At 27.9% G+C, this 16961-nt stretch overlaps 1 protein-coding gene across 13 annotated transcripts in view; it reads right to left on the reverse strand.

The window, feature by feature from the left end:
* LOC123261624 (regulating synaptic membrane exocytosis protein 2) overlaps positions 1 to 16961 on the reverse strand; it is a 119047-nt gene that overhangs the window by 76497 nt on the left and 25589 nt on the right. For 12 of the 13 annotated variants that reach the window (XM_044723320.1, XR_006508709.1, XR_006508707.1 and 9 more), the window contains exons 3-5: positions 10341 to 10616; positions 4984 to 5211; positions 3583 to 3817 (exon numbers count right to left, since the gene is read on the reverse strand). In XM_044723320.1, the coding sequence (XP_044579255.1) occupies positions 3583 to 3817; positions 4984 to 5211; positions 10341 to 10616 (739 nt within the window). The remainder of the gene's footprint in view (positions 1 to 3582; positions 3818 to 4983; positions 5212 to 10340; positions 10617 to 16961) is intronic. The other variant, XR_006508703.1, reaches the window with a different exon arrangement.

Genomic DNA, 16961 nt, shown 5'->3' on the forward strand with positions numbered 1-16961 from the left:
TGCCAACTGCGTAAAAATCGGTTCATTCATTCAGAAGTTATTGCGGATTGAAAATTCAAAAAATAGTGTTTTATCAAGCTTCTATCAGACTTTTGAGCTCAAAATCATATACTAGCTTACTTTTTGAGCTCGGAGAGCTCAAAATAAGACATAAATTAAATTTTTGAACTCGAAGAGCTCAAAAACTTCATAAGTGTAATTTTGAGCGCATAGATATGGAATTAGCAGGAAGTTGCAGGTATGGCCTTTAGGGTCAACTATTTTCCTAATTTTTTATCCAAAATTTATGATTTTTTTTTCAATTTTCTATGATTTATCCGCATTTAATACTACTGCAATGGACTAAAGTGCAATTTGTGGACAATAAAAGATTCTTTGAAAGTGCTTACGGCTGATTGAAGTCAATTTATATATATTTTGGTAAATACACGTCACTATCGTCAATTTTCTACGAAATAATTTTGATTTTCGCATTTTCCGGTGGAATGGTTAAAGTGACGAAAAAACAACTAAATTTTTCTGTAGATAATTTAATTTTTAAAAAAAAAAAAGATTCCTTTACAATAAAGCTCTAAAAAACATTATTTGAAATAATGATTATGAAGCAATTTTTATTAATTTTTGAAATTGCCGCGAATCAAGTAGGAAAATTTTTAAATAAAAAAATTTTCTTGGTTTAAAAAAATTTTTTATGGAATTTTGCACTTTGATTAAAAATGATTTTTTGGATCAAAATTTTTCTGAAACGAATTAATTTTTTTTTTCAGTGTAAATAATTAAATAAAAATAAACTGATAAAAATCGAAAAGTATAAATACATCGTGACTAAAATACTAAGTTAAATTTATCCTTCTTAAACATAAAACAAAGTAAAGACTATTACGGTAATAGTCTGGTCGTCTTTAAGAATCTAATAATCGTATAAGATTACAAAATTCAGTTATAACAAAGTGAAATAAATAAGTAAGCACTCTTCCTTAGTCCGGCGTACAGAGAAAAAATTCCGTATACATATATAAATATATATTTGATAAATTCTTATATACACATTACACGCTCGCCGATGACATTAAAGTTAAACAAGATTATTGTCAGGCTAGTACATTTAAGTCTTCAATTGACATTAATAAAAAACCGAACGGTAATTTATATATTACAAAACACAAAATGAATCTGACCTTTATCTCCACCCTATATATATTTTTTTATCCTCCTTTTTTCTTCCTATTTCGTTCTTTTTTTTCCTCAACCCTTCGAGCTGATATATATGGACGTGGAAAAAAATAATTACCAAGAGGCCTTGGGTATTTCTGATACCCTATGCAGCTATGGTGTTATTGCACGTGGTTGGATGTATTACGGCTCGTTTGTTTTGTGTCTAATCAACTATAAACTGCCCTATAGTCAGCACTATTCCATAACTACAGCCCTGCGAGTCTATGCTTAAGGGTTTTTCCAAAAGATATTTAAAAATACCTACTGAGCTTTCATAGATGAATTTATTTCAATCATTAACAATTCTAAAATTTTAATGAAATTAATTGTGCAAAAATATTGTGTACAGACATTAGAAATTTTTTCAAGCCTGAAATATAATTTTATCCACAGATTCGGTAGAATCTGGCGCCAAGTTCCGTTCAAATCCGTTGTCAACGGAGCGCCAGACTACCGACTGTGTTTACTGTAAGCAGAACGGTATTTTGAGGTTGCAAAATTTTATTTAATTCTACGGTACTTTTTTCCCTAAATTGTATATTATAACAGTGATTCATACTTTATTTTACTGTTATTAATTAATTATATTCACTTATAACAATTAATCTACTTGAAATTACTAAATTTAATCAGCACAAACTATAGCAACGCAAAAATTTCGATCCTGACTTTTTTTCGATGGGCAAAGTGATCTGCCACAGACTAAATAATTCGAGAATGCATAGTAATCCTTCATTAGATGGGAAACTATAGTTAAAAAAAGATATTTCACAGCTTGCATCTACACCCGCCAGGGTGCGCTGGAATTATTTTTACATAAACTGTAGCTTCAAGAGGATAGTTTGCTATAAAAAATGCAGCCAACGCGAGATTTAAGTTGGTACCAATTGTAAATTTTTATTGTAATTACAAAAAATACTAAAATCTGAACAAAAACAGTTTCACTGTAAAAAAATCGCGCCAAGTCCACGTTCATAAGACTATTAAGAAAAAAAAATTTGTTTTTTTCTTTACAAAAAGATATAAAATAAAAAAACCAAGTAACCGATATAATTGTTTATGATTTTCGGAAATTAAAATAAATTTTGTTGTAAATTTAAAAATTAAAAAAAAATTTTTGGAACGTACTTGGTGTGCGTCATTGTGTATTTCAATTTTTTTAAAGTCTAGCAAATAAATTTTACGAATTTCATTAAAACTAAAATATTTTGCAACCGCGCACACTAAATACGTTACAAAATTTTTCTTTAATTTTTAAATTTACAACAAAATTTTTTTTAGTTTCCGAAAATCATAAACAATTATATCGATTACTTGGTTTTTTTTAAATTTTTTTATTTTATATCTTTTTGTAAAGAAAAAAACAAATTTTTTTTTCTTAATAGTCTTATGAACGTGGACTTGGCGCGATTTTTTTACGGTGAAACTGTTTTTGTTCAGATTTGAAATTACCGTGAATATAACAGTAATTGCAGGACATTCTGTAACTCCTGATTTAATTATAATTTTTTTAATAATTATTCACAAATATAATGTCAAAAAAATTATAGCAAAGAACCTTTTATTTTTACTGTAGTGTACCGGTAGATTGTAATAATAATAAAACTGATTTTTATAATCTTTAAATTAAATTTTTGAAGATATTTTAAAACTATTTTCGTGATCAGTTTTGGGCTAAATTACAATTAATTCTAACAAACGTTTATACAATTTTAATTTTAATAAAATGTCATGCAATTATTTAAAAATTATTTGTAAAAAGTACTTAAATGACATTTATAATTTTTTGTTCCTATTCTATTGATTTTTACCAAAAAAAAAAAATTCTTTAATCTATTATATCCGTTACTTTATTATTAATTTTTTCTCTTCATTTTTTATAAGAAAATTATTAATTTACCTAATTTAATAAATTTTCCAATTGAAGCTATAGAGTTATAAAAAGAATTTAATTTTTACCTAAATTTTTTATTCAAGGACCTTAACAAATATTCCTTAACATTTAAAAAATCTTTATTAATCTTGAATGAATAATGATTAATAAATATTCATGAACAGTTAATGTATCGCAATCAATAAATTAGTTATCAATTGTCTAATGAAAAAAATAATTTATTAACAGATAATAAAGCTCATTAAATTCTAACAAACCTTTTAAATTAATCAATAAACACATACTGTCCCTTTATAACAGATCGATTGCACTTAGTAGACACGATAAACTTCAATTAATATATAAATAATAATAAAAATGGTCATATCAGACGAAAACAAAGTAGAAGTTGTGTTTGACCACAAGTGGGTTAATTATCCGTGACTCACTGAAAAAAGGCAGATCAAAAAAATAACTTTTAAAAAAAGACTCACCCTTTTCCGACTCATCAGGTTCATCGCTTGCACACTCAGGTGTGCTTCGTTCCTCCTCACTGCTGCTGAAACTGCGCTGCTGGTGTAATTGCCCGGTATTTTGACCAGTTGGTGGGATTGCTTGCGACAGATGTTTCCCTTGTACCTGGTGAATTTGATGCTGCTGTGATTGATGCACTCGCGAGTTGTCAACACCCGAGTGACCGTAAGTCATCGGCATGTTTGAATTCTGCTCCTGGAGAAAGTCCAAGATTTTTTATCAAGTTGCGGATTTTTTATACACGGAAAATAAAAATAAATAGGAAATGCAACATGATGCAGTCTTGGTAAATGAACATGATGAAATCATGTTGCAGCCACATGATTTGTCATGTTTCAGCTACATGACAACCATGTTGCGATAGTATGAGAAAAATCATGTGGCAGCAACATGATTTTCATGTTGCAGCCACATGATTTGTTATGTTTCAGCTACATGACAATCATGTTGCGATAGTATGAGAAAAATCATGTGGCAGCAACATGATTTTCATGTTTCGGCTACATGACAATCATGTTGCGGTAGCATGAGAAAAATCATGTGGCAGCAACATGATTTGCATGTAGCGTTAATAGCACAAAATTAAGCTGCAACAACTAAATATTTATGCTTCAGAAACATTATTTATTAGAAAGTAACTAGGTTTTTTAGGATTTATAATATTGCAGATGAAAATAAGAGTAAATTATCGAATCATACAATTTGTGAACGATATCTTTGTTTATTTAAATTATATACAATTTTTATTGCCAATAACTTTGGTTTGTGATAAAAGTAATTAAATTATTGTTAATTGTTATGATTTTCAAATTAAGTGTCTTATTGCTACATAATTCAAGCCTTTTTTTATCGATAGACAAGGTACAATTAGAGGTAAAAGATTAATGTTCCTTGCACAATTAGCGTGACTATTTTTACATTCCACGCATGATAATGACGATCAAATGCTATCGGTGTTATACCATACCTGACAAGAAAAACATCGTTTGCTATATTGCAACTGCAATATTATAAATCCGAAAAATCTAGTTGCTTGATAATAAATAATTTTTTTGAACCATAAATATTAAGTTGTTGTAGCTTAACTTTATGCTATTAAGGCTACATGAAAGTCATGTTGCTGCCACATGATTTTTCTTATGCTACCGCAACATGATTGTCATGTAGCCGAAACATGACAAATCATGTTGCAGCCACATGATCGTCATATAGCCGAAACATGACAAATCATGTGGCTGCAACATGATTTCATCATGTTTATTTACCAAGACTGCATCATGTTGCATTGACTATTTATTTTTTTTCGTGTTGTAGATTTTTTATTGTTGACAATTTGATTAATATTGATAATTAAAAATAACCTGATAAATTTGGCGAGATCGTTGATACATTTGGGCGTGCTGTTTCATCAAACCGTCCAACTCCCCTCGGTAGATGTTCGGGTCGTCTTCGGGAAAGGCCGCTGGGTGACGAGGTGTTTGTTGAGGGTATGACCCCACGACCACGTGAGGTGTTGGCAGACTACGCGAGTGAGGTGATACTGACATTTCTACGCCGCTGTCACTTGTTGACAATCGACGATTTGGAATCTATCAAATTTAGTTAAAAAGTTCATTAATTTATCGAAGATTATTTTTACGTGATTTTTATTATTTGCTACAACTCGATTCAAATTTTAAAAGAGCAGAGCTCTAATTTACACACTTTCGATTTTTTTTTTTTTTTTGAAAAGCCATAACGTTAAAATTGATAAAAAAAACTTACTATGTGTTATTAATCAAAAATTGGTTAAGTAGTTGATTGATCTAATCTTAAAAGCAATGTCAAATAAGCCCCTTAGAGAAGTCAAAAAAAGTATTTTTATTTTATATAAACTTAAGATTTCAAACTCAACTCTCTTGTAGTGATACAACTTAGCGATAATGTGCCCCCTGTCGGAAATTTTTTACACTATCCTTGGAGTCAAAAGTTATCCATGAGCATATCAAAAAATTTTTTCATGGATACAAATATTTCGATTTCATCAAAAAATTTCTACACGGAAAAAGTAAACTGTAAAATTCATTCGAATTCCGGTTAATTTTTATAGTTTCAAACAGTAAAGCGGACATCGGAGTGGCAAAAATATAAATATTACAGAACTTAATGTAGAAAGTGTAAAAGCCACAATTTATAATTTAATATCGAAAATGAGTGATTAATAGCTGTCACTATAGTAAATAACGACTTTATCATCTTAAAAAATTACAGTTTCAAACAGTAAAAATTGCCGTTTCAATATATAGTTTATACTATGAGGAGAAGAGGGAATTCAGATGAGGAGAAGGGGGTATCCACTGGGAGAATTTAACATTTGACACAGTAAAAATTCTACTCTTAAAATATATATTTTACCAGTCGAAGAAAGTCAATAACTATAGTTTGATTTTTAGCGTTGCGTTCAAAATTTACCATTTTACTTTGTAAATATTGACGTTGCTTGTATTAGAAATTTAGCAACTGTATTTTATACTTTTTACATATAATGCAATTATTTTTTAGGTACGAAATGATAAATATCAAAGTCAAAATTATTAATTATTATACTTTAACATTTTCGACATTGACATAGCGAATATTACTGTTTGAAATAGTATTTTTTTCCATGTAAAGAATAAATTGTAGCATTTAAGAGATAAATATTACATAGTGATTATTAAAATCACGATTTTACTGTTTGAAATGTTAATTTGTAGCAGTTGATCATTACTTATTATAAATTGACTATTATTTATTACAGTTTACTTTTTTCCGTGCATTACTTTTAGATTTTCCAAACTTTTTTATTTCTTTACAATACATCACTTACTAACATGAATAAAAACTAACAGTTAATTGACAATCGGCGATTAAATACTCGTAAAATGAAATTCACGATGAGTTACAATTTACTAGATAGCTGAACTGCAAAAGTACAACGACAACCACTATCACTATCACAGTCCGAGTAGCAGCATCTGTTTATTGAACTTTAATGGCTTTCAGTACTATTGTGGTTCTTGTGTGCGAAACTTTTTCATTAGTCCGACCGGAATGATCGATTCACACTTCGCACCTCGACATCACATTCATGTATATGTTCACATTTATTGTTCGTATATCTATATCTATAAAGCTACTTTCCTCAATATCAAATTGAAAACAGTCTTGCCGAAACCGAGTCGCTTCAGGCGGTGGTCGTTCACCCCGAAGATATTTCTGGCAAAAAACTCACTGGAAGGTATAACTATATAACTATATAGCTATATATATATACATATATAGGGAAAAAGTGAAACTAATGTAAGTGAGCGGAGGGCGACGGATCAAAGTTTGCTTCTTTTATTTTATTAAATATCAACACCCGGGGGAGTTTCCACATAACGCTTCCACAAAAGAATAAATAAAGTTGTTAAAATATAAGAATGAAGAGCACAAGTGCGAGTGCCAATACCGATACAAGATACAACTTGATACTTTGCACTGATAATGCACTCAAAGTTACGACTGCCGGAGGTACACTATCCAAATTCCACTATCAGAAGCGGAAACTTGGATCCTTTGTATATGTGGGTGATACAATATGATGTAATGGAGTTTTACGGAAACTATCGAAACTTTGTCGTTCATCGTCCATAATCTCCGAACTCACTTTACAGCTTGCCAATTCATTTTAAAAAAATAAATTTGTAATAATTTTTTATACAGATTTTTTATAGGTAATATGTCAAATTTAAAATTATAATGATAATTTATTGCACGGAAAAAAGTAAACTGTAAAATTCACTCGGATTTCGGGTTATTTTTATAGTTTCAAACAGTAAAGCAAACATCGGGGTGGTAAAAATATAAATATTACAGAACAATGTAAAAAGTGTAAAAGCCCAATTTATAATCCATTATCGAAAATAAGTGATTAATAGTTTTAACTACAGTAAATAACGACTCTCTCATCTTAAGAAATAACAGTTTCAAACAGTAAAAATTGCCGTTTCAATATATACAAGGAAAAAAGAAAACTCGAAAAATTACAGTATAAAATGTAAAATCGGTCCCGTCGTAATCAAAACTAGAAAAATTACAGTTTGAAATAACATTTTTCTAAATTCAATTTTTTAATTTAATATTCAGAGCTTTCAATGTAAAGATTACAAATCTGTAATAATTACAATCTGAAACTGTAATTTTTCCAGTTTTCATCGCGAAACGCCACGTTGCATTATATACTGTAATTTTTCGAGTTTTCTTTTTTCCGTGTAGTCCATACTATGAGGAGAAGAGGAAACTCAGATGAAGAGAAGGGGGTCTCACACTGGGAGAATTTAACATTTGAAACAGTAAAAATTCTACTCTTAAAATATATATTTTACCAGTCCAAGAAAGTCAATAATTATAGTTTGATTTTTAGTGTTGCGTTTAAAATTTACCATTTTACTTTGTAAATATTGACGTTGCTTGTATTAGAAATTTAGCAACTGTATTTTATACTTTTGACATATAATGCGATTATTTTTTAGGTACGAAATGATAAATATCAAAGTCAAAATTATTAATTATTACACTTTAACATTTTCGACATTTACATAGCGAATATTACTGTTTGAAATAGTATTTTCTTCTATGTAAAGAATAAATTGTAGCATTTAAATGATAAATATTACATAGTGATTAGTAAAATCACGATTTTACTGTTTGAAATGGTAATTTTTAACAGTTGATCATTACTTATTATAAATCGACTATTATTCATTACAGTTTACTTTTTCCCGTGTACAGAACTTAATGTAGAAAGTGTGAAAGCCACAATTTATAATTTAATATCGAAAATAAGTGATTAATAGCTGTCACTATAGTAAATAACAACTTTCTCATCTTAAAAAATTACAGATTCAAACAGTAAAAATTGCCGTTTCAATATATAGTCCATACTATAAGGAGAAGGGGGAACTCATATGAGGAGAAGGGGATCTCACACTGGGAGAATTTAACCTTTGAAACAGTAAAAATTTTACTCTTAAAATATATATTTTACCAGTCCGAGAAAGTCAATAATTATAGTTTGATTTTTAGCGTTGCGTTTGAAATTTACCATTTTACTTTGTAAATATTGACGTTGCTTGTATTAGAAATTTAGTAACTGTATTTTATACTTTTGACATATAATGCGATTATTTTTTAGGTACGAAATGATAAATATCAAAGTCAAAATTATTAATTATTACACTTTAACATTTTCGACATTTACATAGCGAATATTACTGTTTGAAATAGTATTTTCTTCTATGTAAAGAATAAATTGTAGCATTTAAATGATAAATATTACATAGTGATTATTAAAATCACGATTTTACTGTTTGAAGTGGTAATGTTTAGCAGTTGATCATTACTTATTATAAATCGACTATTATTTATTACAGTTTACATTTTTCCGTGTGCATGCTTCAAGCTTTGTTAATTTAATTGTAAATAGAATATTTCTTTCATCATTTCCTGAAAATTTTCACTAATATGGCAGCCATATGTAATACCTTTTTATCGATAAATTTTGAATCATCATTCATTGAATTTTTACAATACTCATGTAAATTCCTGATTATAAAATTAAATAAATTTTTTTATTTATAAAAATTATTTTTTACTGTGATGATGTCAGGGTCATTTTATTTCATAAGCAATTTTCCAATTATAAGAAACTAGTTATTGTTTAATATCTTTAATATTTCAAGACTAAATTATCAACGACAGACACTTTTAGGTTATCTAGTAAATAAAAATCTTCAATTACATACGTTTGTTGGATAAATCTCTACACCCAGTAGCTATTAATTATATTGGATTTTGTTCTAATAAAAATTGGATTTATTTATGCATTACAATAATAATTAAACGCGAAGACGGTCTTCTAACGTAAAGAATGAAAACTTACAACTAACCGGAAAAAAAATGGCAAATGTCATCCGAAATACGACTGTTGTTTGCTGACGCACCTTCTGGTGTTTAAATTTTTATTTATCCCAAGAAAATATATTTGTTAATTTGAGAATTAGATTATATTGAGTTAAAAACATACTTTTGAACCAAGCACCAGATTTTGAAGCAATAATTTAAAAACCAAGAAAAAAAATTCTTGAAGCAATAAAATCGAGTTTTTTTTAGCTCAAGAATATTTTTCTTTTTCTGTGAATACAAAATCGTTATAAATAATTGATAAAAAATTTTCCCAATGATGCAACTTTTAAAATAAATTAAAAATATTTATACTTTATTGGAACTAGTAATTTAATTAGAGCAAACAAGTAGTACTCAAAGCTATATTAGGATTTCATTTACCTTCAAATTTATTAATATTTACATTTATTTAAATCAAAGTCAATTCTATTGAGCGCCATTTAAAAAACAAGAAAAAAATTCTTGAAGCAATAAAATCAGTTTCTTCCTACGAGTTTTCTTAGTTCAAGAATATTTTTCTTTTCATTCTCTGCATATTTAAATTTACACCTGGTTTTATTTTCATATAAGCTCATAAATTACCAGATCAACTGACATTAGAAAATTTTTTCACGGGCAAGCGGTAACAGTTGTAGTGCAACGTCTAATAAACGCTGAAGCAATTAAACTTGAACTTCTATTTATAAATGTATAACTTAACTATAACAGGAAAATCCAAAATATATGATGGTGGTAATAACAATAATAATACCTGTTCTTGTTGGGAATACTGCCGTCTAAGTGCACTTCCGCTACGTTGCAACAATGGAAGGTTTTCCTTTTCAGCGGCGCTGTGGGCGCGTTCTAGTTTCGGGCGTTTGTCTTGAGTCAACTCTGTACGCCCAGGTGGTCCTTCATTCTGCAAGTCCTCCTGCATCCTTCTCATCATCGCCTGGTCCGCGGCCCCCAGCCCGGTTTTCACCATCCACTGCCCGGTTTTTGACAGAAGTTCTTGCTTTTTACGACACACTATGCACACCCATATCACCTGCAAGTTTCAATTGAGAAGAAACTTAATTTTCAGCTAAAAAATCTTCTTAATTTTTTTTTTAAGTTTAAAAATTTTTTGTTATTCAACTTTTAATTGACTTATGGTTATTGTTGTTGGAAGGAATTTTTATTGAAAATGAAATGACAAATTGGCTGAAAATAACCGAGTACGAAAGATAAAAAACAGCGGGATTGAGAATAAATTTGTATTTTTGTGTTAAAAATAAAAAAACTTAAATAAGTAAAGAAGATTATAGGAAGATGAATAAAAATAAAAGAATGAAAATCATGAATTCGACGTGAATAGAAAATTGAATTCGAATGGGCGGAAAGCCATGCATTGTTTGAAGTTCGAAGGATATTCAAGAGGGTGAAAAGTTGATGTGCCAGAGGGAGTGAAATGTAAAAAAACAACGGAATCAGTCACTAGTATTGATATCTACCAACGTATTCACGACCTAATTTAGAAGACTTATCTTTTAATAAAAAAAAATTACGACTTTTTTTACATCTTATTCTAACGGGATAAAAATTCTCCAAAGGAATTTCTTGAGAAAATAATTCATTCAGAATAGTTTTGTTTTTTTATTGATTACTCATTAAATTTTTAAATTTAATTACACAAAAACAAAACCTGATTGATTAAAAAAAAAATGTTTTCTTTAAAATTTCATTTTTGTTTTTGGATCAAAAATAATTTTTTAAAAAAAATTATTTCAAATATAATTTTGCACCAGCTTAAATTTATTGATTAAAAAAAAATAATAACATTGTTAAAAGATCAGAATGTTTACGAAAAAAGTTTTTGAAACTTTGACTAAGAATTAAAATTAGACCACTGATTATTTTTATGTCTTCGCCGACATTTTTAGAATCTTAAAAGTTTCAGCTTTAAAAACCATTACAAATTTTTCCTAATCTAATAATATTTCGCAAAATTTTCAGCACCCCCAGGTCATCATTCAAATTTTTTTCGATAATTTTTTATAATGTAAGAAATAAAAATCTAAATTATTTACCAATTAATTTTTTTCATATTAATTTATATTCCTATTAATTAGATGTAGCTGAGAATCCATAGATTTTTTTAATAAATTTCCGGTACGAAAATTTCTATCCATCAAATTCGCGAATTAGTGATGCAACGCAATTTAAAAGGAGAATCAAAAGAGAGAAATCAATGATTTTAAAATCATTCATTTTTTATTAATTAAAAAATTAGGTTGTAGTTTTTATCACGTATGAATTTTATTGAATGCGAAGTGAAAATTTAGTCTAAAGAATTTTTTTTTCTAAAAACGCATTGAAAAACTGAAATATTCAAGAGGTTACGTACGAAGCCATAAAACATTGATGATCACAACTCAAGTAAGAGTAACAAGAGTTGAGGTAGTAAGTGTAAGCCAGGTCGCAAGTCACCGACGTATCCAACGTGCAGAATATAAAAGGAACAAAAATAAACGGAAGAAGAAGTACTGTATTGAGGGTATTACTTCTTGAGAAAAACACCGGCGATATTTCTTCGGGTCACAATATCCACCAACGTCGAATCATTTCCGAAAAACTCCTGTTCTTAGTTCGACAAACTCGCGATACTTTCTTTCTTGTTGGTGCTAAAGAAAAGTGTTTGCTGGTAATGGGTGGCGTAATGCTAAGGTAAATCCATTGGCCCATTTCGTGAGTTAAAGTCAGTCTTACGCTCACGTCTTACAGCTGTAGCTGCAGTTGGTGGAAATTGCAAAAAAAAAAAAAAAAATAAAATTGCCGAGTTAAAATGAACGGAAGACATAAGAAAGTTTTATTTCATTCAAATTACTCTCGAATTTTTTTAGATTTCTTCAGAATTTTTTCTATGTTTAGATTTTTAGATTAAAAATGGTTTCAAATTAAAATCAGCAAGTTTTTTTGTATTTTTGAATGCTGGCTTTAAAAAAAAGCGCGCTTTTAACTTTCAGAACGCCATTTTCTAGTATAACCAATGCTACTACTGCTGACGCCATCTGTCGGAATTTTTAAGAAGTACTAACTATTGAAAATGTCTATAAGAACCTTATAGAAAAAAAAATATGAGTGTGTATCAGAGTACACAGGTAAGAAGTGAAACTTCTTTATGACATATAATTTTTCTACTATTTACAACTTCACAGAAATTGGGTAGATAAAGCTTAAGAAAAAAAATTTTTTCCGTATTAAATTAAAGCTATTTTAGTATTATAGCCATGCATACAAATAATATGAGTAATTCATTTTATCATTGCTCTTATTATAATTATTGTTTTTCATCAATTATGATCGCATCATAATTACCATTGTTGTCATTATTTAGACTATGCCATTATTTAATCTAAAAATTAGTTAATCAGTTTACAAAAATTATATAAGGAATGTTAATATTGATATTTCATGTGATAACTTAGTAAAAATAATTCAAAGCAGATATTTAATAAATTACACAAGTTATGAGTAAATAATTGGAATTATCTATTTAAAGTAATACAATTATATGATGACAGTGAATCTTGTAGACATGCAATGATTTTATAGAATTCAAAATAAATAAATAAATCATTAGAAACGAATAATTAAAAAAGATGTACGTATATACATATTTTTATTTTCTAATTGTGTTTTGTTTTATCTTAAAATTATTATTTAATTTGTTTTTTTAATTGTTTTTAGAATCAATAATGTTTACTAGATTTATTCTGTACGGCGCTATACTAAACTTTGATAAAAAAAAAACAACATGGCGCGTAACCGAAAATCGTGACGATTTTTTTTTTTTACATTGTTATAAAATTTCTCTCATACATCGATAAAGAAGTTTCACTTCAAAAAATATTATAAAATCTAGTTCAGTACATTTTTTTATACCTTTAAATGCTGATTTAAAAAAAACCGCGCTTTTAACTTTCAAAACGCCATTTTCAGGTATAATTATTGCAATTACTCCCACCATTTGTCGGAACTTTCTACTCACATAAAATACAAAAAAAGTCGATTAAAAATTAAAAATTTAACATCCATTTACAAAACTTGAATTTTTCTTATATTTATTACTTAAAAAAATTTTTAATTATTACTAGTTTAAATTTTTTCTTTGAATTTTTGATTTATTTTTTACAAAAGATTTTTTTTTTGATAATTACTATCTCATTAAAAAAATATAATCAAGAATTTTCAGTCTACAATTAAAAAAGAACTTGCATGTCTTTTTAAGGTTTCAAGTTATCAAATAATCAAACATAAACTAAAATACTCTTATTTTATGAATCCGGTCCCTAAACTCGAGAGCAAATAGCTTTTATGGTTTCATGTTAACAAAAAAAAAATAGCTTTTATTACTGGCTATTTTTCGAGTATGTACATTTGTTATTAAAACTGTTTATAGCTGGTCTGCTAGTGGAATTTCATTCAGACTTGACAAATATCAGGGTAGGGTATTCGTTTGGTAGACGTAGACAAGAGAAATTAAATAAATGCCACATATTTTTACCGTCGATATTAATTATTGCTTTTTATTTCGGGATAATAAAGAACCCGACTCTATACTACGGATTTCTTAGCGATAGATTAAAAATTTCACTTTTAAATATTAATATCATATTTATTTTATTAAAATATATTTCTCTTTACTTATTTTTAAAAAATATATTATTCATGTTCTCATTTTATTTTTTTTTGTTGCTTATTATTTTTTTTCTATTCTATTTTTCTCATCGGCTTGCTTTAATTTTTTTTTTTTTTTATTTTTATCTCATTTTCTTTTATTATTATTCAACTTCAATTTATCAGTTTCACATGAATATTTTTTGACAAAATTTCTCGAATAGACAAAAAATTAAATGATTTTCTAATTAATTAATTAATTAATTAATAAGTAAAAATATGACCAATGAGTGAAAAAAAAAATAAATAAAAATCACTGGAGATTAACGGATGCCACGCGAGCAGCCCTTGTATTATTTTGATCGATCGCACTGCAGAAGCTTTGCAGAACTTTCAATAGATTGACAATCTCCTCTCTTATACACAAATTATACAAAATACGACTTAAAAATTTATAAATAGTTCGAAAATATTTTTAATAAGCTATCGGTAGTTAAAAAAATTTTAAACAACCCCAAAAAAATTAATTTATTGCCTATCATTTAATTTAATTTAATTTAATTAACAATATAAGCTAAAAGCCACTATTATTGACACTATAAGAGTGATCATGAATATTTGAATTTTTTTATCGTGTTTTAAATCAATAATGTCAACTTTTTTTTTATAGGACACCTTAATCGTTGTTTTTACCTATATAATTTAATTAAATAACTTTAACGAGCAATAAATTTAATAATTATTTAGACTATAAGTAATCTAAAATAATTTTAAACAATGCAATTACATAAAAAAAAACATTGAGAAATCTGGATTTGAAAATAAGGTCTTTCTTAACAATATTGTTAAAAAATTACAGACGTACACAGAAAAAAGGTTCATTTGAGCCATGAAAATATTTTTCTTTCTAATTATTTTCTTGAGTGAAAAAAAAATTTTTTTTTACACAAGAAATTTCACTTATTCCAACAAAATTAATTCTCTTTAAGAAATACGTATCTTGATCCAAGAAAATTTATTTAAGTCAAGACAATTTTGTTGTTTTGAGAAAATTCAGTCTCTTGCTCCAAAAAATTTAGTTCTTGATAGAAGTAAATTTTCTTGTCTTGAGAAAATTTCTCTCTTGCTCCAAAAAATTAAATATAAAGATAGAAGTAAATTTTCATTAATATTTTTATTGATTAACATGTCAAAAGGGAAGATCAAATAATATTTCATCATTTTTTTTCATTCAATATGTATAATTGCACGCTAAAAAATATTAAATGGGTATCAAATATTCAAGAAAAAAATTTTCCCAAGGTGAGAAAATTTTTTTCTCAGCTGAAGTAGGTGGCGCTGCTTCCCTAAAGTATCTAAAAATCTTGATCAAATATAAAAATTTATTGTATCAAGTATTTATGATAATTTGAATTACGAAAAAATGACTTTCACCAAGAATAGAATTTCTCGAAAAATTTTTATTTTAGCCAACATAACTTCAGTCTTCCTTCAGGCGGCAGAAAATTTTCTTAAGCCAATAATTTTATTCTCCACTCAAGAAATTTTTCTTTCTGTGTAGTTTATGCCTTGGAATTAAATTTAACTATAGTTAAATCTATTCTAATAAATGGAGAGCCGGTTTTTTTTTCCGGTTATACTGCAAAAACTACTGAACCAATCGGAATAATACTTATACCATCAGATACAGCGTGTTTCGGAGAAGATTTTAGTATATGATATGTTGGTGATTACTTATCCGAAACCTATATTTTTTTGACTTAGAAATAATGAATTTTTATTGTAACTAAATTTATTCTATTCGATTGTCATTTGTTTAAAATAAATTTTTTAATTCTATTGGTTATGTTTACATACTAGGCAGATTTCTTCACTTATGAGACCTGCAATTTCTTTAACTGAAACTTTCAATGCTCATTAAAAATTTTTTTTTTTCATATCAATTATTATTAATTTTTGTAAGAAAGACACGGGAATGTTATAATGATTGCACATTGAAAGTTACAATGAATATTAGCTAAAATAATTACATGGATAAAAAGTGGATGCCAATTCGATAGAATTGGGAATCTGTGCAAGTCAAAACAATACTCTAATTAAATTTCAAGCCTAGATCTAAAAATGCAATTCTATAAAGCGCCCAGCGGAGCCGGCGAGTAACAGCTAGTTTAAAAAATATGTAAAATTGTCATGAATTATCAACAATTGTGATTATTAACAGATTTTAATAATGAAATAATAAAATTAAATCGGGTGTCAATAGTCGGGACCCTGTCATCAATGATAGGGGCTTTTACTTTAATAAAATAAAATCCAATATATATGTTTTTATATATTAATCACGCAACCCAAAATTTCTCATTTCCTGGACATCCTGCTCAGTCGACATGTGACGTCGGATCAATAATTTTCACTTGAAGGGGCGACTGAACGCTGATGGGAAAAGAAAGGTGACAACTAAAGTATACCAAGTGAGTGAAAAAAAGATAAAAAAAAATAAATAAAAGTAGGTCTGCCCGTAAATTACTTGGAGATAAAAAGCGCTAAGGCCTATCAATATATATGTATATATATATAATAAGCGAGAACTTTTCTCGCAACTTGATGACACGTGTAGCGTGATGGTAGTTACCGACGCCCACTAAAGCGCATCATATATGTATATATGTGTAGATACGCGTCAATCCATTATTTACTCTATAAATTTATCTACTGTAATATGAGCTGTACACGT

The sequence above is a fragment of the Cotesia glomerata genome, linkage group LG3 (assembly GCF_020080835.1).
Source record: "Cotesia glomerata isolate CgM1 linkage group LG3, MPM_Cglom_v2.3, whole genome shotgun sequence".
NCBI classification, from domain to species: domain Eukaryota; kingdom Metazoa; phylum Arthropoda; class Insecta; order Hymenoptera; family Braconidae; genus Cotesia; species Cotesia glomerata.